Genomic DNA, 26,488 nt, shown 5'->3' with positions numbered 1-26,488 from the left:
AAAATAAAATCATTGTTAGCGTTCTTGGTGTCATGTGGTATCAACGTTCTTTCTAGTAATTGTGTTACTCCCCGCACAACAACGGTTGGTATCAAGTTAACTTGAGAACATGCCATTATTCCATTTGTCATTTTACATACAGTGCATATGATGCTCGCTCTTTCCCTCTCTCATAGCAGCAAGCAGACTCTGCTACTCTCTATAGCAGCACACCGAGGAGTAGAGAGGAAGAGTGTCAGATTTATAAATAGCTAAACTTCTACAGTATACAATTCTATTTATCTGTCAGTATTTAAGTCGACAGCACACCATTATGTTCTACATGAAATTAACTAAAACAAACAAACAAAAGCAAAACAAAGACATTCCTTCAAACAGAACAAGTTAAGTGCAAATGTCTAAAGCAGGTAAACTGAAGCAATTGCTGTAACCTATGAAGATTAAAAGCATGAATCAATCTTAAAATAAAAAAGATTATTTTGTTTTCTGAATAGTTTTGTAATTGTGTTGAGGCTCCAACAGCAGCTATATAATGTTTCTGAGCCAGTTCATAAGTGAAGTTCAGGCAGCCACAGCTCAACCTTGGGGAAAATGTGGATATGATCTAGGCTTTGTAGGCATCCTACAACTGTGTCGTTTCTTCAAGAAAGGAAACAGAAATAACTGTGATTGCGATTTAGTTACAGCCTAGTTCATACTAACATCAATCAATCTACATGTGGCTGAGGAAGACCTGTGGCTGCTCACATCATGTGAACTGACTCGTTTCTCCCAAACATGTAAAGATGTACACCAAGATCAATTCTTGTATAGGGCCACAAGAAGCCATAGAATGTCATTGTATTTTGACCCAACATAAATGTATCCCCTTTAATAACCAAGTTCCTGGAATATTTGAACGATAATAAACCTAGACTTCAAAGACTATGTGGACTTACATGATTTGAAAAGGAATAGTGCAATATCTTAATAGATGAAATGCAAAATAATGGATTTCACAGCCTATTTTGCTCCTATCCTATGCACCAAGGTTACAGTTAACCTTCTCTCATGACAGCCAGAGCTATGCTATTAGGAAAACGTCAGCTTCTAAGACAACCTGCATATGTGTGTGTGTGTGCTTATTAATATCTACATAAAAGAACTGAAAGTTTGCTTACTTCCTGTGCCAACACAGATTCACATAAAATACTAGTGTTTGCAAAGCAACTCAGACATATTCTGCTATCTAATCCTTCACTACTATCCTTCACAGAGTAGACAACAATCCTCCTTTTTCCCACTGTCTACTGGGCACAGAGAAGTTTGTCCTCTCTGAAATATCTTTATACCCAGGCCTGTCCTTCTTCATGACCACAACACAGTATACTTTTAATACTACAGTATACCAGGTCTTAGTTCTTTGCACTTTAACCTTTTGTAATTTTCCCTAATAAGTATTTTAGTAGCAGTTGAGAATAAAATGAATCCATTAAAGAACAGTGACCTAAAGAACGTTCTTTCTGTCTATAATGCTGTCCTGGGATAAACGCCATTTTTAGTACCTTTTCATGTACTGCTTACTAAAAACACACTCTTTCCTCCTTCATGCTGCTCAGTTAGCATTTCGTGCAGCTTTTAAAGATACTACCTACTGAAAACAATAAGGCTTGGAGAAGGAAAGAGCTCAGCTGTTTGAAGGAACTTGTCTATGGAAGACAACTGAGTATTTGGTCAGAACTAACTGACTGCTGCTTCTGATCTAAAGATACTGAGACGCCTAGTTATGAAAAAGCAGCATGGCAAAGGAAGAATGTAGTCTACTCCAAATAAGTATTAGAACGAACATACTACTCACTGACCCTAGAGCAAAGCAGAGAAAGCAATAGTGCTCATATTGTTTCTGAGATGTAACCATCTTCCTTTTCTACATCTAACCAGCAAAATAAAATTTGCTACACCTCCCTCCCAGGTTCATTTTGTTTTGCAAAGCAGCAAGAATATGCAGGCAATTAGAGACTGCAGCCTTAAGCTTTACAGTGAATATAAATTAAACTGCTTTCCAATTTACAAAAGCTTTCTTGCCCCTACATGCTGTACAATACATTCAACAATAGTCTTGGTTTGAGATTTATGAATACTGATGCTTTACCCTAATATAAAAAAAATCAACAATCCCTTTGTCTACTCTTCTTAGAAGTACCATTCTCAAATAAATACATTTAACACTGTAGTTAATTTTGTGCAGCATACCTACTACTAGTAGTGCAACCTTCTATTTTTCCTTTAGTTTCCTCTCTTTTGTGTTTACAAAAAATGCTACATAAATCAGCATTTAAGCAAAAGCATTTTCAAGGAGTCATGTATGATTTCCTTTCATAGATAGATAATAAAGTACCTGTAAACCTAGGCTACATTAAAATAATATTTAAGAGGAGAGTAGAAGTATATATTAAAGAACAAAAATTGCTTGATAGAAAAAATAGTTATGCTTTAGAGTAGTCTTTTTAAAAGACTGTACAACTTTCACTTTAAAAAGATTGATGCGTAACATTTTAAAAAGCCCCAAGTTTTGCCTTATAAGGCAGTTTCAAATTTTTAAAAAGAATAAATAAAATCCGTCAGTACTTATGTTGCTGAAACAAACATTTCAGCATAAAGTCCATTTTGAAATGTTTTGACGCAATCACAAAATCAGAGCCCTTGAAGTGCTGCCAGTAGCCATATAGGTGCTCAGATATCGCCTTGCTTGCTCAGTCATAATGAGCTGATCTTCTGTCTTCCCATAAACGACAGCTTCCCATTCACAATTTGCCTGTAATACAATCCATTTAACAATTAGTTTCAACAACTCACATCAGACAATGGTCATAACAATCCAACATTATCATTTTAAAAATGTATTGTTACAGTACCCAATATAAGCCCTGGTAAAAAAAAATGTATGTGAAAGTACTTTGAACACAGTGGTGTCCAGGCCACTGGACGCAATTATGTGCTGACATTTTTGAAATTTGATACAAAAGCTACTGCATCCCCCCCCCCCCCCAAAAAAACCCTATAACCCAATTAGATCCTGAACTATTCTTATTAGGAATACAAAATGAACAAGTGAAATTAATTAATGCCAAAGCACTACAAAACAAGTTAACTGGAGCAAGAATGTTAAATGCACAACATTGGAAAAGTACTGACAAACAGCTAAAAGGGGGATTATAAAAACTTGTAAAGTGGCAGAAATTGATAAACTGGCAATTATGCTCGGGGGTTAAATCAAAAGTGATTACAGAAAGGACTGGGAACCATTTTTGAACTTTATTAGAATAAGAAAAGCATGCAACTATGGTTTCAGGGCTTTGAAGCAACAGCAATTTTACATTAGACATTTCTACAAACAGCATTTAGCTAAAGCAGTGGTCCTCAATTTTTTTTAAGCCCAGAGGTCCCTCAGACTATTGGGTGGGTTGGACTAAAGTTTGAAAAAAACATAAACAAATTCCTACACTCACTGCTCATATCTTATTTGTAGTGCAAAAACCATTAAAATGCAATATTTAAAATGGAGAACCATTTGAACCAACATAAATTTACCAGTATTTCAATGGGAAGTGTGGGCCTGCTGTCTGCTGATGAGATAGTCTAGTTAATTAGGATTGTTGTTGCTTTGGGAGTGGTGGGGGGGGGGCAATTGTACTACTGTATTACATTTTACAGTGAACAAAACATGTAATGCCTGTAATACAACTGTCGGAAAACCAAATAGAAATGTGCTGATGGCTCAAAGGTGAATATAAAGCCCTTGACATCCACATCCATTTCTGATGTCTCCGTCTAGCTCAGAGCTTCTCAACTTGTGGGTCCCCAGATGTTTTGGCCTTCAACTCCCCCTAAATCCTAGCACCTGGTAAACTGGCTGGGGTTTCTGGGAGTTGTAGGCCTAAACACCTGGGGACCCACAGGTTGAGAATCACTAGTCTAGCCTTTTATGTCCACTTTACATGCCCTCAAGCTGGATGAGATTGTTGTACAAAGTACAACAGAAGAGGTTCCACCTAAATGTAGGAAGAACTTTTTTTGCTCTAAGAGTTGTTCAAGAGTGAAATGAACTGCCTTATATTTGGGGCTTTTTAAATAGAAGCTAATGTAATCCTTACAGGAGTGTTTGAGTTGTTTATTCCTGCAAGGCCCTTGTGGTCCCTTTCAACTTTAAGATTTATGAATCTATTCTATACAAAGGCTTCTCATTCGCTAGCAGCTTTCTGCTCCATGTTCACACAAGGATGCAAGAGTAAAGGGACCTGAATCTCAAGGTTCTTTTGCATACAGAGGCTATGCTTGGCAGAGTGGATAATGGCCCTGCACTGTAGCAAGGAATGAGTAGTGATGTTTAAAGAGATATAACATTTAATATTTTGTTCACTATTACAACAGCCTTCACATTATATAGTAGGTATGGGCAAACCCAGGCCCAAGGGACGGATGCAGCCCCTCCTCTCTCACACCATCCTATCCTTCCTTCCCTTCTACTCTTTTGTCCTTCCTTCCTTCCCTTTTTCTTTCCCCTTCCTTCCTTCCCTCCCTCCCTTTTGTTTTTCCATTCCTCCCTGCCCTTCCATTCCCTTCCACCCTTCTCTTTTTCCTTCCTCCTTTCCAGCTGGGAGAAGAGAAAGTAGAGAGAGAACACAAGAACCATGTTTCAAGATTTCAAAGGGTGTACCATTGAGGAAGAGGGGGAAAACTAATTTTCTGCTGCTCTAGAGACTAAGGCATAAGGGAGTAATGGTTTCAAATGGCAGGAAAAGATATTCGTCTGAAAAGATTAGGAAGAACTTCCTGAGAGTAAGCGCTGTTGAATGTGGTTGAATCTCCTTCTCTGGAGGCTTTTCCACAGAAGCTGTCTATTGGGAGTGCTTTGGTTGTGCCTTCTGGCATGGCAGGGGGTTGGACTGGATGGCCCTTGGGGGGTCTCTTCCAGCTCAAGGATTCTATATCAAGAGTAGGCAATATGGAGTAATGGATACACTTTTCCTCTCCCGCCCACCATCTCATCCTGACCGAGACCAACTCTTTTGGGATCCAAACCTTTCCTGTCTTCCTTCACTTTCTGCCTCCAAAAGAGAAGGGGAAGAAAGGGAAGGGGACTTGCAGAGAACCCTCTCCCTCCTGGCCCACCCACCCTGTTTTGGCCCACCATCTGGCCCCCAAGTTAGAAAGTGTGCCCATGCCTGATAAATAGTATACACAGCAAGGGTAAAGTGAGACCATATCCATTTGTCTAGCTCTGATGTCTGCATATTGCATGGAGTGTCCTAACAGAAAGCCTATCCACGTACTAGTAGATGCAAGCAGGTTCTGTTGGGGTAATTTCAAAAGGGAAAAAGGATTTAAAATCTAAAGCAGCAATAACAGCAATAGCAGTGGTTTAGCAGATCAGAAGCTTAGTGCATAGTAGAGCGAATGAGCTTCAGAAATTCAGGAGGAAAGTCAAGCTTTAAAAGTTCTAAATGACTTTATTCAAAAAACTACATTTCTGGGCAGGAAAGTAACAGGCTTAGCTATCTAACTCTCTGGAGACATGTTGTATCTCTCCATGCTCACAGGAGAGGAACAAAATGGAGGACTCAGAGCTTGCCATGTGCCTGAAAAAGAGGCGTGTTCCTAAGAGGCATCAGACAAACAAGCAAAGTAATAGGAGGAGAGAATAGAGTGACAGACCAAACAAAGCAGGCAATGGAGAAAGGGCTTTCCTTGCCAACTAAGGCCCCTTCCACACAGCTGAATAAAATCCCAGTTCAAAGCAGATATTGTGGAATTTTCTGCCTTGATATTTTAAGTTATATAGCTGTGTGGAAGGGCCCTAACTTATCTGCCTATCAAAGCCCTTGATGAGGACTATAAACTTGTGAAGGATGTGGTTGAGTTCCAACAGGTTCTCCATGACATTTGACACAGCATATAAATGTTAGGTTTAGAGCCAGCAAGCATGTTTATATTCACTGTAGGAGAGGCAGAAATATAGTATTGTTTCTTCTCCCGCAGATATTCCATATATGAAGAGATTACCATGTAAACGTAACTTTCCTTACATTCCCTATTCCTTGCAATCTGTTTCTAGTGTTATTTAGCAGTCAATTATAATTCCTACTGAAATCTTAGCAGCATTTTTTCTAAGCATATAAAGAGAGCATTTCACTAAAATCTGCAAGAACACTACTGAATTTAAAATTAAGCTCCCATGCCTATCTCCGTTAATTTTGAGCTTGAACTGGTAGCACTTGGCAGAAAAAACATTCCGTTTTTTATTCATAATGTGTTTTTATAAAGAGAATAGTCAAATTATTAGAGCAGAATATTAAGGTTTCCTAAATACAAACCTGCAGTGTTTTTTCTGATTTGACATTTTTTGAAGTGCAAGTATTCAGCCTTTTTTTCATTGCTACATTCAGCTTTGTGGAATTGGAATCCTGTTTCTCTGGAGTCATGTTTCCTCTATTGTCGTGTATTTCCAAAAATGGAATCATTAGGAGTGATGTTGTATAAATATTTTCTGACTATATTACAAAGAAAATATGTTTGAAAAATCAAACTACAATTTAGTTGAAGAATTTAAAAAAATGAATGATTATAGATTAACGAAAGGTTTGTAACTAGTAATTCCAGCAATATAATTAAGCAGGATAATACATTCAAGGTAGCTAGAGTAATTTAAATTCCATAAATCTCATTTTAAAATGTATCATGGAGCTGCATGAAAATGCTTAGTTCTACTAATATAAAAGCCTCAAATGTTAATATTAAAAAGCTACAATTGCCACAATCAAACCATTATTTCAGCTGTGTATTTCTACCATTAGAAATCCTGATAGGCAATATTTTTAATATGATAATTTCCTGCCTTGTTGTTTAAGACTCATAATAACCACATGCTCACCTTTGTTTCCATTTTATCTTCAATGTTTGTATTTTTTGTATCATGCTCCTCACCTGTGTATCTGAACCATTGTCTTCTGTAAAAAATTGGGCATCAAACTCTTCTTTTTCCCAGGGATCCAAAACCAATGACTTTCTGACTTTCCTTGCAGAAGGATTCTATGAACCAACAGTTAAAATAATAATAATAATAATTTTATTTCTTACCCACTTCTTTTCATGGCTCAAGGCAAGGCACAACATAGTTAAAAACACACCATAATAAACATTATATACGATACACATATTAATTTTTTTCTATGAAACACATACATTAAAATACAAATATTAAAATATAGAAAACAGAAGATGTGTGTTTAAAATTCAAAATGTGAATTACATTTTTATGAATCCTGCAACTTACATATGATATACTATTTACCTCTAATTTGCAACTCCTATAAACAGAATCGTCCTCTTCCTTGAAGAATATATCTGTTCCAGTTTCTTCCTTTAAAACCTCTCTAATATCTTCCTCCAAATAGGCAAGTGGCTGAGACTAAATGTAACAGGTAAAATCATATCAAATTAGAAGTGAATTCTGCTGCTCACTATTGACATGAAATAGAAGAGACTGAACTCATCTACATATTACAATGTTTAAGTCTGCATGGTAAATATAGTGATTAAAATTACACTTGTACCCACTAATTTATATAATTAAAGCAACAAAATACAGTAGTCCCTGAGTTATAAACAACCTCCTCATTACAAATGGGGGTGAGACTACAGGAAGTGAGAGGAAATTTACTCCTAGGAAGGGAAGATCACTTCTGTAAGACCAATCATGGGAAAAAGGTGTCTCCACTGAAGCTTTGTCACCAAGGCTTGCTTCCACAACAAACCAAATATTTCATAATCCAATTGTTATGGGGACAGAAAGTGAGATGAAATCTTCTGAACACAACAGCAACACCACACTTTATTTTTTCAAGGCGAGCAGCCTGTTGTCCATAGACTTCTCAGATTGGGTTGCCAGCAAGTCTGGATAGGGTGCCCTTTTACCCACCGAGACAGTCCAAATTGATCTATTTGCATTACATGCTTCCCAATTGCTAGATAGGCAGAAGCTAGGGCTGACAGCCAGGAGCTCAAGCCAATTTGCGGCTTTGAACTGCTAACCCTTCAGTCAGCAGATTTCCAGCAGCTAGTGGTTTAACCCACTGCACTACTGCAAAACAAATTGACCCTTCCTTATGCCACCCGAAACTATTCTTTTTCCTGGAGTTAACACTTTAAAATGTATCTGTTCTGAGTTACATACAAACTCAACTTAAGAACAAACCTACTGAGTCTCTCTTGTTCATCACCTGAGGACTGCCTGTAGCAAGTCTCTAGATATCAGAATACATCATACACTCCTTTAAAATGCATACATTAAAAGGATCAAACCATACTTGTTATCATTTAATTCATGAACACCCAAAAAACAGTAGTAGCACACTATGCGGGGAAACAGAATGATAACTTATTTTGCACAAGACTTTTTAAAACTATAGATTATACAATATCACATGCAACTTTCAATAGCACAGCCTTCTTGCTTGAAGAACTATTATTTTTTCTCGCACAGCTGTTGTAGTCCTATGCATGCTTATGGAGAAACAAGTCCCGCTGCATTAAACAGATTTCTTTCACAATTACGTATTAACTGTTGAAGACCCATTGCTAATGAAGTCAAGATGTGAGGTTTTCATGTCCAATGCAGTTTTCCTATCAAACAAATCTCATACACATGGTAGAAATGCTATGAATGATAATGCTACATACCACTATTTTCAGAGGACCATACTTTTTTTCCTGGGCAGCTAAAGCATTCTTAAAGGGAGTAGGTGTTCTTGGTGTAGTTCCTAGCAAAGATCTCCTAATAGTAGGTGTCCTAAAACTGAAGAACCACCAAACATTATTTTAGGCAATTATAAATCAGATAATTAAAATTAGTCATTGTAGGTAAAGGTTTCTCCAGGAGTGAATCCACTAACATGTATTTTCATGGTGCTTAAGGTGACACTCTTTAGTACATCTAGATTTGCTATCTTTTATTATTTTTAATTATCCTTTTAAACATAAATTCTAACAATTGCTTCAAATCAAATCATCTACCTACCCTGCATTTTCCTTTTGATCTTTGGGTGTCATTTCTTTACTATGCAAAGGCGTTGTAATAAGAACTTTTTGGCCACAAACTGGCGTTGATGTAAATGTAGGATTTTCAAGGTTAAACTGGTCATTTCCAGAACAGGTGTTGAAAAACTGCATAGGAAGCAAGAACAGAAACTGTGTTATTACCTTATTTTAGTGGGTAATACTACCCACAATACGCCAGTTCAGAAGTGGCTTATACAACTTTACTTGTTTAGCATTGTTTTTTATTCTGCTTACTTATACACAAACCCTTATGAGGAGCAATGCAGCAAAAGAAATTCTTATTTGTTGTCTTATGTCATCTTAAGGTCTTTAAGAAGCAATACATTGCATATCTCAAAGAGATTTTAAGCCCTGACTAGGCAACTCTGTCCACTTATATTGCCACTTTCAACAAAATTCTCAAAGCAGCATTGCAGTCTATTTACAATAAAAGAGATATTTCTCCACACATATCTATCATTTCACCAAAACACAACAATTAATAACATTACTGCCAACTATCTTTACAACTGAATACCTCCTTGTTCAGACTCAGCTTAATACATACAATTTATTACAGTGGCTCTCAACCTTGGTCTTTTGGACTTTAACTCTTAGAAATCCCAGCCAGCTTACCAATTTTTATGAATTATGGAAGTTAAAGTCCAAAACACCTGGAAGATCAAAAGTTATTTAATACATTTATATAACTGCATGTACCTGTGAAGGAGAAAAGGGTAGTGTTTTCACTGGTGTTTGTTTTAGTGCAGTGCTGGTAATACTACTGGACAAAGCATCGTTCTGTTCACCAGCTACTGACTGTCCAACTTTTAGTTTCTTTTTCTTGCGCAAAATGGTGGGAGGAGAACTGAACTTGACAGCACTTGGAAATGTGGATTCATCTTCTTCACTTGTTTTTTTGCCATCAAGCACCACACTGACATTGAATTGGCACTCCATGGCCCCATCACTGTGTTGAATCCGCATTAGTTTCACTGGAGCTTGATTGACAGGAGATGTAGTCGTATCAGTGAGGTCAAAGCTGGTGACATCACTCCATGCTACAGGATCCTACAATCATCAATTAAATGGAGAGAGAGAGAGAAAGGAATTTACCACTCCCCATTGTTTAAAGAGACGTATTTCAATAAGATTGGACTTGTGGTGATCATGCCTTGAGTCTCTGTTCCAAAAAAGAATAGCACATTTCAACAGTAGAAATAACAGATTGTATTTATGTTGATTCAGTTCCTATTTAAAGATATTTCAGAATATCTGAAGTGTGCTGTTTTACTTCACAAAAGCCAACAAAATACAATTCTACCATCACATGGAACTAACTATGCAAGAAAGCAAATCATATATCTTGTACTGATAAGTTATCAATATTTTTTGCATGTTTGTAGGTCAATATATGTTGATTTGGACTTACCGATTCAATAAGTTCTAGCGTCTCTGCAAATTCAGGAATAGTCTGTAGAGATGACAACACTGCATTTGCCTCTACAGCCAAATATTTGGTAGGTGAGCTTTGCTGTGCAGTCGCAGCCTGTGTATCATCCAAATTGTAAAAGTCATGCGTTTGCTCCCCAAGACTATTTAGGGCATTTGATACGTTGTCTTCCATAATGAAATTTCCAGACCAGTTAGAAAAATGTCCACCTTGCTAAGAATACAAAAAGATGTTGCTGTTTTATTGAAATGACGAAAGATGAATCAGTGCTACTATAGAGGATTTCAGGTTTCCTTCATCAAGTTCACTGACGATGGAAACACAACACAGAAAATATTTGCTAAATCAAAGATACATGGCCCTTACTATGTTCTGTTAATATATGTTGGATGTTAGAGCAATATACTAAGAGGGGGAGAGATACAATATTTTCTCTGCTGGCAACTTCATCCCAAATTACTTCATCCCTAAAATACCTTTGAACATTATCTAACAAATAAAGATCAGAGATTTATCTGGGCTCTATTGTACACATTATGCACTGTGTGGTTATCTTCTTAACCAATTAGATCATTCAGAACAACAGGTTTGTTCAGCACATATTTATACAAGCGGTTCTTACATATGAGACTCTCTTTCTTCTGATTTCATTCTCGGCTGACATAAGTAACAGCTCAAGTTCTTTTATTTTTTTCTCTTTGTCGGGATCATCATCAAATGGCTGCTGAAGCATACATTGAAAAAAATAAAATACCAGGATACATAAGAATAATATTTATGATATATTATTACAACTAATAAGTTATACAAGGCACAGGAAAAGTGGAAATAGTAGTACTTTTGCTGCTGTTGCAAATATTTGAACACAAAAGACTTTGAACATTTTCTTTTCAAAGTGGAAAACAAGATTGGTTTGTAGATTTATACCCACAATACACACACACACAGTGTGTGTGTGACATTTATATTCCACCCTTCTCACCCCAAAGGGTACTCAGAGCGGCTTACAAGTAATATACAATACAATAAATAAAATAAATACAATATCTTCCTGGACCCCTCTCTTTACTCTGGTCCCAGGGTCGCAGTTGGTGTTGGGAGGAGGGGCTCCCAACTGATGAAACTGAAGACAAGATGGCACTGTCTTCTTGGCCCCTCTCTTTACTCTGGTCTTTATATATATATATTTTCAAGAAGTGCTTCAAAGCCAGTTCATAGTGAGGCTATAATCCTAACAGACTTTAATCAAGCTGTCTTCTGTTAACCATACACTTAGGCCTCAATCATATTTGCATTCCATACTAAATTAGACTACTGAATCAATTAGATTTATGCTTTCTCACTATTCCGTTTATTCTATACGTCAGCTCCAGTTAATGCCACCAACAGGATTCAGCCCCCATTTTTGGCTAACTGCATTACACATAATCTAGATCAGGGGTGTCAGACTCATTTATATGAAGGGCCCCATCACCCTTATGGTTGCCTTCAAAAGACCACTCAATCCTTGGATAGAGAATCTGTGAATACAGAGAGCCAACTATAATTTTTTACATATTGGTCAGTGTTCCATAATTAGGTGCCCAGATGTTATGGAATAATAACTCCCATCACTTTGATGATCTGCCATGCAGACTGGGAATAATAGGATTTGTAGTCTAACAGCATTTGCGTCTCTGAAGTTGGAGGAAGGTTAAAGGACATTTTAAAGTCAGAAATCATATCCACAAGCCTTTTATCTTAATTCAAATTTTACTCTCCTGTCCAAACTGGAGCCTTCCAGACATTACTTTATCACAACTCCCATTCACTGTAGTCATGATGCCTAAAGATGAGGAACACAGAATTTGTAGTCTAGATTCTGGAGGGCCACATAAAATGACATGGTGTCCTGCATTCGATCCCATATGGGTTTCATATATGTGAATGAAATCGTGCTTCTATCCTTATGTTAGACTGACTTTTTTTACATCTTGAGAAGGATTCCCATAATAATTCCTCCTCCGTGGAGCATAATCTTGCTCTCCACACAGGGAAACCAGTGGCTCTTAACTCTTGGTCCTCCAGGTGTTTTGGACTTTAACTCCCAGAAATCCAACCAGTTTACCAGCTGTTAGGAATTGTAGGACCTGAACTCTAAAATACCTGGAGGACCAAAGGTTGACAACTATTGCTCTAAACACTTTTAGACAACAACCCCTACCCTGACAGTGCACATCATGAAGTTAGTCTGAAACACACATCCCCAAACACAGGATGATATTTATTTTACTAGTACTGAACACATATCTGGTGGACTGTACCCTATTAAGGTAGACTTGCAAATATACCAGTTTTGAACTTAAATTTTATCCATGCTGACTGCTTGACAAAGAAGACATGTAAAGGGATATTAAAAATTAATTATACCAGCCAGGACATTACCTGAATGAAGTCTGAAGAGGGTGTCATTTGGTCTATACAGTTGCTTTCTGTTGACACATACTGGTACCCTGGGATCTGACAAATTACAAGCGTTCTTTACTCTCACGTCTAAAACATTCATGAAACATTTTTAGTTTCAGCAAATTTTCAGTGGACACATCTTTATTTTCAAAATTTGACCATAAATTTTTCCTTTGTATGTTTGAATAAAAGTATATAACACATATATATTATCTATACAACAGCAGAATTTTGAAAATAGAAATAGTAGAAAAGCTTTTAAACTACCTCTCTCACTCTAGTGTCCTTGCAACATAAATATGCTTTAATGGGTCCAGTTTTCCCTTAGTTTACACAACCTTAGGGACAGAAAAGTTTTCGAAAACATACATGTGCCTGAACAGGTACGTAGAACTGGTTGTGGGTATGAAGATGCTCTGTAGACGAACACGCTTTATGTGGACCTTTTGATAAACAAGGTCTTTCTGTCTTGATTCCATCTTGTAAATACCCTTCTTGTTCAACTTTTCTTCTCATAGTAGAATTCCAATGATTTTTTATTGAATTGTCGGTCCTGAACAAATCAGTAAACACAATTATGTAAAAAGATAAGAAACTTAAACATCACAGTGAATTCAATGGAATGCAGATAATCTTGAAGTTTAATTCATTGGATCAAAGACATATGCTTAAGCATACATCTTGGTTCTCTGCCAAAAATATAGAAATATTGTGAATGAAATATTGCATAGACCTGGAAATAAGAGCAAGTTATTCAAAAGAGGGACAATAAGAACACAAAATAATTAAATCCATTTTTAGCCTCAAGCACAGTACACTGATAGAAATTAATAGGATTTCTTAGTCAGCACACATAAGTTTAATTGATTTTATACAGTGAAAAAGTTGAGGAAAGAATTCAAAATTAAGCTTCCTTAAGAGATGTATTTTTATTTTTTTCCAGAACAATCCTTTTGAGAGGTTTCCTGTGTGACATGGGGTATATTCAAAAGCCAGAGTAAAGGTCATTTAGATCAGGAGAATTAGTTTCATGGTTCTCTGCATCACAGCCAAGGATTAAAAGTAACGTTTATTACTTTAGAGTAGGGGTTCTCAAACTTTTTTTTAGAAACAAAAGTTTCTCATGGAGCCCCAATAAATGTTTATATGACTTATCATATCTTATATTATACTATATTTAATGTAGATATCAGTTATGGGTCGGGCAAGATTTAAGATCAGAGCTGGAAGAGACCTCGTGGGCCATTCAGTCCAATGCCCTGCCAAGAAGCAGGAAAATCACATTCAGAGCACCCCTGACAGTTGGCCATGCAGCCTCTGTTTAAAAGCCTCCAAGATCTTTTTCACACATACTGCTAACTAGCCAAGTGCCCCCATTCTGTATCTTTGCATTTCATTTTTTTCTGCCTAAGTGGAGTATCTTGCATTTGTCCCTGTTGCACTTCATTTTGTTAGTTTTGGCTCATCTCTCTAATCTGTTAACATCATTTCGAAATCTGCTCCTGTCTTCTGGAGTATTGGCTATCCCTCCCAATTTGGTGTTGTGTGCAAACTTGATGATCGTGTCTTCTAACCCTTCATTTAATTAATTATTAAAGATGTTGAACAGAACCAGGCCCAGGACAAAACCTTGCAGCACTCCACTCATCACTTCTTTCCAGAATGAAGAGGAAGCATTGGCGAGCATCCTCTGGGTCCGTTCAAATAACCAATAACAGATCACCTAACCGTAGTTTTGCCTAGCCCACTAGTTTGTTTGCCGGAAGGTCATAGGGGACCATGGCAGATGGATGGAGAGTGTTTGTGTGAACTAATTCACACAGTGCCAAAAAGGAGAGGGAGGAAAGAAAGAAAAATAGAATATTTAAAATGTGGAACAATTTTAACCAACATAAACTAAACAGTATTTCAGTGGAAGACTCCAGGGGCGATCCAGTCCAACCCTCTTCTGCCATTCAGGAAAAGCACAATCAAAGTACCCCCAACAGATGGCCACCAAGTCTTTTAAATAATAATAGTAATAGCAGGAACCCCAGAGGCCATCCAGTCCAATCCCCTTCTGCAATGCAGGTAAAACACAATCAAAGCACCCCAAGCCTTTGTAGTAGTAGTAGCAGCAGCAGCAGCCAACAACAACAACAGCAGCAACAGCAACAACAACAACAACAGAAACCTGAGGGAGGTGGGGGAAAGGGTCTGGGAGGCAAGGAAGAGAGTCTGGGCAGTGAGGGAGGTGGGGGAGAAAGAGTTTGTACCCCAGGAGCACACTGCTGCTGCTGTTTCCAGAAGCTCAAAAATTTAATTTCCCTGCGTTTCTCAGGAGAAGGGAAGAGAAGGAGGAAGGAAGAAGCGTGGTGTGGCGAGGTCCCTCACTATCACCTGCAGATCCCCAAAGGCTCCCTGGTGCACAGTTTGAGAACCCCTTTTTATAGTGACAGTTGCATCTGTTTTAAAACATTTAAATCCTTCCTCACATTAATCACTGTATAAAATAATGTGAAAATATTAGCATGTGTCTAGATAACAATCAGATTTGGAAGCACTCATTTATAGAGAAAGGAAATATTTCAGCAAAATGACACTAGCACTCCCTGTCTCAACCAAAGGTTTACATTCAACCACTTCACTTTAAAGGAATAATAAAATCAGAATGGCAGTAGCTAGAGTACATACCTTACACGTGATCTGCCCGTAGACAGATCACTGTGATTTTATTGTTCCTGCACATAACCCCACTCCAGAATCTGCAACACACTATGCTGTTCTGGAAAACAGCCATCTACTGCTTGAAGGTATACTCTGAAATCCAGATTTAGATATAATCCAGATATAACTTAAAATAAAATATGAACCAGAGAAGAAAAAGAATAATGACGGTATACTGTCTGAGGCACAGGTTGTAGTTAACCCCTAAACTGACAAAGACATCAACATCTACTGAAAAAATCATGTTTGTAAGATACTTCTCCTAGTTCAACATTTAGAGTAAACTTTGAATCTAAACCTTTTATGATCTATTTGGGGAGCGTATGCGTACTGTTCATCTCTGCCACATGGATGGCACTAGTGACAGCTGGTTTATAGAGGTGAGTCACACTATTAGCTGGGTACTATAGGTAGCACACAACTCTCCTGCTACAACAGAACAATTGGTGCATTTCTGGGAACAATTCAAAGTACTAATCATAAATGGAAAGCCCTATATTGATTTGAAGACCCATATTCTCCCACATGAACTTGCCTTTGGTTTTGAGATTTGCTGGGGAGGCCCTTCTTTCTCTCTCTCGCTGTCCCACCACCCTCCAAAAACATCTGATAAGAATATGGCCTTAGGCAATGAAATTCCCTTCCCAAGGATGGAACAGGACTGTCATAATGGACTGGATTGAAACAAACAATGTATCTATTGTTTTCTTTTTAATAGTTTATATTTTAGCTAGTTTTGATTTTTAACATTTGAATGAACTGAAAAAGGTAGAACACAAATAAAATTAACAAGAATATCAATAAGATGCTCACACCAGTGATTTGGACATAAATTGCAGAAATCTAGGAATAACTATATATCAACTGTCTTTTACACAAACAGGAGTATCAATAAGCAACTATACCTTCCAGGAAGTAATTTTGCAATTTCAGCCCACCGATTCCCCAATCGCTTGTGAGCTTCATAGATGATTCTGTCCTCCTCCTCAGTCCATGAAGATTTCTTTACTTCAGGATTCAGATGATTGTGCCATCTCTCTCGACACTGCTTCCCTATTCTACCTTTTAAGTGCTTTGCAATCAAAGACCAGCGCTTTGGACCATATTTCTGAACAAGCTCAATAACCTGGAATACAAATTGAACATTATTCAACAAATCAGTCAATATTTAAAAATGTATCCTTGCTAAAATAGTAGAGAATTTCATGTACAATATATGCATCTAAAAATACTAAGGAGGCAAGGCATATGTCAAGTTTTAAAACAACCTGATAAAGAACAGTCATATTCCAAAGAATTTAACCTGCAAAATGATACTGAAAGGGGGTTCCTTAATTTCTACAGTTTAACATATTTGTTTTGAAAATGAAAAGACTAATAATTCAGTGTAGAAGGCAACAATAGGAACTAATGCAGATTTTAAAAATTCAGTGTTGTTAAGAGCCATGTCGAAGAGAACGCTACATAAACATGGAGTTACCAATATCAGTAATATGATTTCCCCTCCTTTCCTATACAAACAAGTAATGAGACAATTTGTAATTGAGTAAATTATTGTACTTCTAAAAAAAATTACTACTTAGAAACAATATAAGTGAATTACCCTCTGATCTTCTTCTTTAGTCCAGGGGCCTTTAATAAGTTCTGGATTTAGGACTTTCTGCCATCGATGTTGACACTGAAAATCAGAACGATTCTGTAGAATGAGGAAAAAGCTATCTGTGAGGACTTTTTTCAAAATTCTACAAGATTCAGAAATATATAAAAAAGCCCACTTGAATTCAAATTCACATATGCAATGAGAATGCACTTTGAAAGTAATAGTTCTGAAACCTGCCTGTTGTATATCTCTGCCTGTTCATACTAACCAATGAACAGGTGAACACCAGGATATCAAGAAAAGCTCAGTTTAATACTCCCCACTTGCCTGTAGATGACTAGCAATAAATGTCCAGTCAGTTGTCCCATGCTGTTCTACCAGTTTCTTCAGCTTGTCATCCTGTTAAACAACAACCAATTATTAATAGAAAATTAGAATCTAATGTAACATTAGAATCAAACATAAGGTTGCTGTCTAGTTAAGACTCACCTCATCACGTGTCCATTTTACTCTATTACATATCTTCTTTGTTCCTTTTTGTTGTGGCACTTCATAGTCATGATCTGCATAGTGAAGGTCTTCATCGTCTTCCTCACTGCAAAGTGCCAACTAACATTAAGTTAACATTGACATTGAGCACATGTTATATAACAACTCTAGAAGACACCAACACCTTAGATTAGACACAAGTTAGGATCTGTGTTTTTTCTGACGTCATTGCCAGTGTTGCAGTTTTCAATATACTATCCTAACTTCACACAATTCAGGGCAGTACGGACATAAAAACTGGCCACTGTTTCTCATCTACAGCTGCCAATCTCTGTTTTAAAGGCAAAAATGAAGCCAGGACATTAGCATATAGGAGAGCCTGGCTTGAGATATTAGATGGGATATTTGACATCCCTTTCTTGGTATTGTGAGGTATTGTAACTTAGGTTACACAGTTTGGGGTAAACAAAAAGATGTGGAGAATCTAAGAACATATTTAGTGTGCTATTGTTGTGGGAAATAGCATGCACTCTACCACACAGATGTTAGCTCCATGCACGAAAAAGCATGCTGTTAAGCAGTCATGGCATTGCTGCATTCAGTTCCAAAATACTTGTCACTTTTGTATCCTAAGAACCATGTGCCATCTACTGGCCTAACAAGATAGGAATTTTTCAGCACTTGGATGTTTTTATTATACATTTGCCATATTTCTATCCTACTCTTCCTTGAGAGCTAACTGTTACATTAAAAGCAAATCACTTGCTTATTGCTTTTTACAGTGTTCTAATTTCTAGCTTTTTTCAAGATTTATTTGAGGAACATTAGTAAATATACAAGCCTACAGCATTTTTGAATCAATATCACTTATCTCAAGTTGTGAAGAATTGTAGGACTGAAATAAAGCTATAAACATCCAAGAATGAATATATTTAGTTTTTTTTCTACTGTACAAATACTCTCCTCTATGGAAATTATATAATGCATGAACCAGATATGTACTTTTCTAGGAACACTTTCTTTTATGTCATTTCCAGCTTTAGGCATGGCAGATGACCTCTATAAATAAAGTTTGCAAATCACATTCAGACTATGACTTCAAAGTATGATTCATAAGGTGTGGACCTTAAAAGATGACCTCAGCTAAACAAACCACAATTTTGCACTGCGTTTGAATGGTTCCAGTCTTTCATTTTGCACAATAACCAGAGCACAAAAAAGCTGTTAACTTTATATCTACAATATATTGATACATATTTGAAAATACATCCTATTAATTTTAAAAAGGATTCTTTATAAATAATTGTACAGAAGTGTTATAGTACTGTATTGGATGTCTTCAAGTCATTTCCCACATATTTGGACCCCAAGATGAATCCATTGTAGGGTTTTCTTGTGATTTATTCATCTTTGCCTTCCTCTGAAACTGAGAGAGTGTGACTTGCCCAAGGTCACCCAGTGGGTTTCCCTGGTAGAGTAGGGTTTAAACTAAATTGATAGAGCAAATCAAACAAAACAAATCCATCTAATTTCAGTCAAAACAGAATACAAATACAAAAGTAACCTCAGAACTTGGTCCTTACAGACCTATTACAGGAGAGTATACCAAGTATCACATTATCCTATAGTGAAAGGACCAAGGCAGTGACATCTCTGGCTCATCCCCTGTTTGGGTATCAGCCAGCACGTCAATGACTTAAATCAAGAAATAGTTTTCTAAGATCTACAGAGACATTTGTTGGAACACCTCAGCAAGCGAAAGTCCATAAGTGGCAGGCTCAAACCTAGAACCTCAATCAATGGCTGATACCAAATGAGAGACTCCCTCCAGGGCACACAGAAAACTGGGCGACTTGGAAAGCACTGAACAGACTGTGCTCTGGTACCACAAGATACAGAGCCAACCTTAAGAAACGGGGCTACAAAGTGGAATCCATGACATGCGAGTGTGGAGAAGAGCAAACTACAGACCATCTGCTGTGATGCAACCTAAGCCCTGCTACATGCACAATGGAGGACCTTCTTATAGTAACACCAGAGGCACTCCAAGTGGCCAGCTACAGGTCAAAGGACATATAATCAACTACCAAGCTTGCAAACTTTGTGTTTTGTTTGTTTGCTTGTTTGTTTAAAAATTCAATACAACTGTTTGGCTTGCTCCTGACACAATAAATAAATTATCCTATATGGCCAAACTACACTTGGAAGGCACATTGTTATTTGTAATCCACTACACTGATAACTGCAAAACAGATTCTTCTAGTGTATACACAAATGGATACTGTATAAATCCTTGGCCCTGGAAAGCAAACAGATTGGCATCAATGCCTATAGAATTTTGCTACAATTACGTAAAAGGTCGATGTTTACATAGTTTAGTTTAGAAGTATATACTATGGGGCTTTATATTTAAACAGAGCCACATGCCCATAAAATGGCAAGACTATTTGGTTCCTCTTAAATATTAAACTGAAGACCAATGCAATATTGCTTTCTTTCCTTTACAGTTGATATCCTTCCATACATCCAAACTTTTAGCTTATGTCCAAGCAGGAAACTACAGTGTCAAAGCTAACTAACTAACAGCTTGTATAAAATGATCCACGATTTATACATACATGCACACACCCCAATAAATAAAAGATGTAAAGGAATAAAGTGACAGTGTAATAAACAGATGGGAGGGGAATTCCAGGGTAAGATGGGAGGAGGCATTGCTAACAAGGATGTTTTTGTATATAGATGTGACTCAGTGCCAAAAGAAAAAAAAAAGAAAAAGAAAGAAAGAAAGAAAAGAAAATAGAGAGAAGGCTGAGCAGAATTTGAGTATCATTCATCCAAAATGCTTGGTATAAGAAGTACTTTTGGATTATTGAGGGAGAGGGGGTTAAAAGTTTGGAATATCTATATTTGCAAATATACAGATAATGCATGGCAGGGTACTAGACTGGATGTCCCTTGATGAAGTTGAAGATAGGACCCAAGTGCAAACACTACATTCATTTATGCTTCCTATATCTCTTATGTACATACTAAGAATGTATTTTTATATAAAACATTTAATGATTTTGTACATGAAACAAAGTTTGAATATACTGACCCTTAAGGGAATAGAAATGACACTAACTCAGGCACCCTTATGGTCACTTTCAGAGTATTTTGAAATTCTGGGTAGGTGATACTCAATCTGTATATGTTCCAGGGTTGAAATACTCTTACAGAAGAAAGTGAAGTAACTAATGGTCGACCACCACAAAAACAAAAAGTTCAGCTCTTGGGAGCAAAGGTGAACGCATGCAGCAAAGGCATCAATACTGAGGCTGGTTGTACAATTGCAGAATGAATATGGTTTGACACTGGTTTAAGTGCCATGGCTCAATGCTTTGGGATCCTGGGATTTGTAGCTTGCCCTGGCCCCAACACTCTTTGACAAAGAAGGCTACAAACCTTATCAAACTACAACTCCCATAATTCCGCCACATTAAGAGTGCACCTACAATGCAGGAACGATACAATTTTACACCAGTTTAACTGCCATGACTCAGGGCTATGAACTCCTAGGATTTGTAGTATGTTGAGGTACCAACACTCTCTGGCAGAAAAGGCTAAAGACCTTGTAAAACTAGTGCCCCTTCCTGTAGGCTGAAACACAATTGGTAATTATGGTACTGTTCTAACATCCAGGCGGTGGCTTTCCCCCTGTTTTCTTGTTATTCCTCCAATCCATGTGACCATCACGGAAACAACCTTTGTGTATGACATGGGAAATGGGGAGGGGGAATAACCAGCAAAAACAGGGGAAATGGTCTTACTCCTTCAACTCCCCCCCCCTCCCCCGCACACACACACAAAATGGACTCTGTCTAGTGCCCCCTTTTGGCCTCCACCCAAATAATGGAACAGTACCATAATGAGTACCTTCCAATGGTTTTCTCCCAGTGATAAAACTTCTGAGAAATCATAAAATTTAAAATGGTGTCAAACTACATTAATTCTACAGTATAGATGCACTGGGCATTAAGTCAACTAAAATTGAACTATACACTATTTAAACATATTGTTTTTGTTTTATCATCCTGCCACAGAACCTGTGGTGTTAACACGCATTTTAGGAAAATTATATTTCCACACATCCGAAATCTTTTGGAAGAGATAAACTTATAGAACACAAATGAAGTGGAAAAGGTGATCAGGTGCCACAGAAACTCTGCGCTCCTGGCTTTACAGGCAGCCCCTCAGTTACAAACATCCACTTACAAACTACTCATAGTTAAGAACAGGGGTGAGGCAACAGGAATGGAGAGAAAGCTACCCCTGGAAAGGGAAGTGCCCTCCTGGAAGAGTTATCATAGGGAAAATGTGTCTGAAGCTTTATCACCAATCCTTGTTCACATTTTTCAATTATCACAGGAACAGAAAGTGAGGTGACATCTTCTGAACAGCGGTACAGGTAGCAAAACAAACACCACAGGGGTGTTAACCCTTCCCTACACTATCCAAAGTATGTAAATGGTTCAGGCCCAACTTACCTATCTGACTGCATCGCCTCTTTCTAACCTGCCCAATCATTAAGATCTTCCAGAGAGACCCTTCTCTCGTTGCCACCACTGTCACAAATACGGCTGGCAGCCTTCTCGGTGGCCATCCCAGCCCTTTGGAACTCCCTCCTTATTGAAATTAAAACTACCCCTTCCCTGTTATCTTTCAAGAACCAGTTGAAGACTACCTGTTTAAACAAGCTTTTGACAATGTATTGTTGAAGGCTTTCATGGCCGGGATCACTGGGTTGTTGTAGGTTTTTCCGGGCTATATGGCCATGTTCTGGAGGCAATTTCTCTCCTGATGTTTCGCCTGCATCTATGGCAAGCATCCTCAGAGGTAGTGAGGTCTGTTGGAAGTAGGAAAAATGGGTTTATATATCTGTGGAATGACCAGGGTAATGTTTCAGCTGATCACCTTGATTTGCATTCAATGGCCTGGAAGCGCCTAGGGGGAATCTCTTGTTGAGAGTGAATTGATGTGCCTGATTGTTTTGCTGTTGTAATTTTTGAGTTTTTTAATACTGGTAGCCAGATTTTGTTCATCTTCATGGTTTCCTCCTTTCTGTTGAAATTGTCCACATGCTTGTGGATTTCAATGGCTTCTCTGTGTAGTCTGACATGGTGGTTGTGAGAATGGTCCAGCACTTCTGTGTTCTCAAATAATATACTGTGAACCAACCTGGACACAGCATATTATTTGAGAACACAGAAGTGCTGGACCACTCTCACAACCACCAGGATTGTCTGCGCGCTCCATCTCTCTCCAAATACGTATCCAAGTAATGTCACCTTGTCATGCCCAGCATTTTTTAAAATTCTAAGTATTACATTTGTCCCTGCCATAGGTTTTTAATGCATCGTGGTGTTATTGTTACTGTTTATTGCTTTGTTTATGAGTTTATTTGCTGTCTGTATTGCTGTTGTTGCTGTTTTTAACTGATGTATTTGGGCTCGGCCTCTTGTAAGCCGCACTGAGTCCTTCAGGGTATAAATAAAGGTTTATTATTATTATTATTATTATTATTATTATTATTATTACATTTTTATTTATATAAGATAGATAGATAGATAGATAGATAGATAGATGACATATAGATTTACGACATAGAAATGTCGTAAATAAATATACACACACACACATACATTTGAAGGGAGTCACACTTTAAAATGTACCTGTTCCGACTTACATACTAATTCACCTTAAGAACAACCCTGTAGAACAGCATTTCTCAACCTTGGGATCGGGACCCCTGGAGGGGTCGCGAGGGGGTGTCAGAGGGGTCGTCAAGGACTATCAGAAAGCACAATATTTTCTGTTGGTCATGGAGGTTCTGTGTGGGAAGTTTGGCCCAATTCTATTGTTGGTGGAGTTCAGAATGCTCTTTGATTATAGGTGAACTATAAATCCCAACAACTACAACTCCCAAATGTTATAGTCTATTTTCCCCAAACTCCACCAGTGTTCACATTTTGGGCATATTGAGTATTTCTGCCAAGTTTGGTCCAGATCCATCACTGTTTGGGTCCACAGTGCTCTCCTGATGTACGTGAACTACAACTCTCAATGCCCACCAAACCCTTCCAGTATTTTCTGTTGGTCATGAGAGTTCTGTGAGCCAAATCTGGTTCAGTTTCATTGTTGGTGGAGTCCAGAATGCTCTTTGATTGTAGGTGAACTATAAATCCCAGCAACTACAATTCGCAAATGTCAAGGTCTATTTTCTCCCAAATTCACCAGTGTTCACATTTGAGCATATTGAGTATTCATTCCAAGTTTGGTCCAGATCCATCATTGTTTAAGTCCACAGTGCTCTCTGGATATAGGTGAACTACAACTCCCAAACTCAAGGTCAATACCCACCAAACCCTTCCAGTATTTTCTGTTGGTCATGGGAGTTCTATGAGCCAAGTTTGGTTCAGTTCCATTATTGATAGAGTCCAGAATGCTCTTTGATTGTAGGTGGACTATAAATCCCAGCAACTACAACTCCCAAATGACAAAATCATAATTTCTTGAGTGATGGTCATTCCTTGTGCTGTGAGACTTTTTGTTGCGAAATTTGGCGTGATTTTGTTCATTGGTTCTTTTGTTTTTAAGGTACTCATTATGCACAGAGCATTTTTATATATATAGATTACATTATAATATTATAAATAGTATATGCATATACAATATATTATATTATATTATTAGGATAGCACAGGAAACAAGGTGGAACTTGTCTTTTAAGTTTATATTTGTTAAAATTGTTCATCATTTTAATTATTGCATTGTTTTAAAGTGTTTTTTTGTACTACAAATAAGATGTGTGAGGTGTTTATAGGAATTCATTCATTTTTTTCAAATTATAATCCGGCCCTCCAACAGTTTGAGGGACTATGACCTGGCCCTCTGTTTAAAAAGTTTGAGGACCCCTGCTTTAAAATGTACCTGTTCCGACTTACATACTAATTCACCTTAAGAACAACCCTGTATAACAGTGTTTCTCAACCTGGGGGTCGGGACCCCTGGGGGGGTCACAAAGGGGTGTCAGAGGTGTCCCCAAAGACCATCAAAAACCACAGTACTTTCTGTTGTTCATGGGGGTTCTGCGTGGGAAGTTTGGCCCAATTCTATCATTGGTGGAGTTCAGAATGCTCTTTGATTGTAGGTGAACTATAAATCCCAGCAACTACAACTCCCAAATGTCAAGGCCTATTTTCCCCAAACTCCACTAGTGTTCACATTTGGGCATATTGAGTATTCATGCCAAGTTTGGCCCAGATCTATCATTGTTTGAGTCCACAGTGCTCTCTTGATGTACGTGAACAACAACTCCCAAACTCAAGGTTTCTTCCAATATATTTCTGTTGGTCATTGGAGGGCTGTGTGCCAAAATTGGTTCAATTCAATTGTTGATGGAGTCCAGAATGCTCTTTGATTGTAAGTGGACTATAAATCCCAACAACTACAACTCCCAAATGACAAAATCAATCCCCCTTCCCAACCCCACCAGTATTCAAATTTAGGCATATTGAGTATTTGTGCCAAATTTGGTCCAGTGAATGAGAATACATCCTGCATATTTATTTATTTATTTACTTACTTACTTTGCTTGTATACCGCAGTTTCTCAGCCCGTAGGCGACTCAACGCGGTTCACAACAAGAGCAAAAAAGTCAATCGTACAACATACAATATTTAAAAACCATTAACAGCCTAGTATACAAATAATGACACATCAATAACAACACATTAGCATCTCGTAACTAAAATCGTGATCCAATTCGTCATAAATCCGTTCCTATATTCATCGTTCAATTGCACTATTTATCTGAACGCCTGTTCAAACAGCCAGGTTTTTAGTTTTCTTCGAAACACGATTAACGAAGGGGCTGATCTAATGTCCATGGGAAGGGCGTTCCACAGCCGAGGGGCCACCACAGAGAAGGCCCTGTCCCTCGTCCCCCGCCAGCCGTGCTTGCGATGCAGGCGGGATCGAGAGCAGGGCCTCCCCAGAAGATCTTAGAGTCCTGGTGGGTTCATAGGCAGATATTCCCATTACAATTCATAATAGTAGTTCTGAAGTAGCGACAACAATATTTTTTTTATAATGGGGGGGGGGGGTCACCACAACATGAGGAACTGTATTAAGGGGTCGCGGCCTTAGGAAGGTTGAGAACCACTGCTGTAGAACCCCATCTTGTTCGCAACTCGGGGACTGCCTGCCCTCTGAAAGCTTTCTCTGCCAAAGAGCGCTGAGGTCCCGCCTAACGACCACTCCCTCGAGCCAAGGCATTCAAAGCGTGTGGATGGAGGGATGGAAGGAAGGATGGAGAAAGAATCCCTCCTGAGGGGGAGAGGAGTAGTTGTGGCTCACCTTCGCGGCCTCTTCGCCATCCTTTGAGGGCACCATAAGGCGGAAAGAGGAGGGAAGCGGGGCTGTCACCGCCGGCCGAACTGAAGGAATGGCAGAGGGAGGAGGAGAGCGGGAGAAAGGCAGCTTTTAGCCCCGGCCTCGCCTGGGGGACATGGTCCTCCTCCTCCGGCCTCTTCTCCTTTGCTGCTGCTGCTGCTGCTGCCTCTCTTTTTCGTCCCTGCCGCCGAATCTCGCGCCCAGCCTCTTTCCAGAGCCACCGTTTGAATCTGCGCACGCGGACTGCCTCCCCATTGGCTGCCTCCGAGAGCACGCGACCCAGC

General features: G+C 38.3%; 1 protein-coding gene across 3 annotated transcripts; it reads right to left on the bottom strand.

The window, feature by feature from the left end:
• MYBL1 (MYB proto-oncogene like 1) lies at positions 1–26,424 on the bottom strand. Of its 3 annotated transcripts, none has more exons than XM_060775409.2 (16): positions 26,169–26,424; positions 17,769–17,888; positions 17,607–17,678; positions 17,283–17,375; positions 16,585–16,805; positions 13,343–13,526; positions 12,953–13,027; positions 11,151–11,252; positions 10,508–10,741; positions 9,796–10,146; positions 9,056–9,201; positions 8,719–8,833; positions 7,331–7,447; positions 6,964–7,068; positions 6,354–6,530; positions 1–2,794 (listed from the first exon to the last, which is right to left on the bottom strand). In XM_060775409.2, the coding sequence occupies exons 1-16, from the start codon at positions 26,202–26,204 to the stop codon at positions 2,666–2,668; spliced, it is 2,277 nt and encodes a 758-aa protein (XP_060631392.2). In that variant the 5' UTR covers positions 26,205–26,424; the 3' UTR covers positions 1–2,665. The 3 variants fall into 3 exon arrangements, with proteins under 3 accessions (XP_060631392.2, XP_060631393.2, XP_060631394.2); XM_060775410.2 differs by having other exon boundaries at positions 11,151–11,249; XM_060775411.2 differs by having other exon boundaries at positions 17,769–17,874.
• Between the last annotated feature and the right edge of the window lie 64 nt (positions 26,425–26,488).

The sequence above is a fragment of the Anolis sagrei genome, chromosome 4, assembly GCF_037176765.1.
Source record: "Anolis sagrei isolate rAnoSag1 chromosome 4, rAnoSag1.mat, whole genome shotgun sequence".
Taxonomy (NCBI): domain Eukaryota; kingdom Metazoa; phylum Chordata; class Lepidosauria; order Squamata; family Dactyloidae; genus Anolis; species Anolis sagrei.
The sequence above is the reverse complement of the archived record's forward strand: the minus strand, read 5'-3'. Positions and strand labels throughout refer to the sequence as shown.

Excerpts from the sequence above, each read along its gene's own strand:
- MYBL1 (XM_060775409.2), bottom strand. The coding sequence starts at position 26,204 with ATGGTGCCCTCAAAGGATGGCGAAGAGGCCGCGAAG. Across the intron at positions 11,253-12,952 it reads CCTCTTCAGACTTCATTCAG|CAGCCATTTGATGATGATCC; the intron begins GTAATGTCCTGG and ends TGTATGCTTCAG. Across the intron at positions 2,795-6,353 it reads AATCAGAAAAAACACTGCAG|GCAAATTGTGAATGGGAAGC; the intron begins GTTTGTATTTAG and ends ATTGTATTACAG.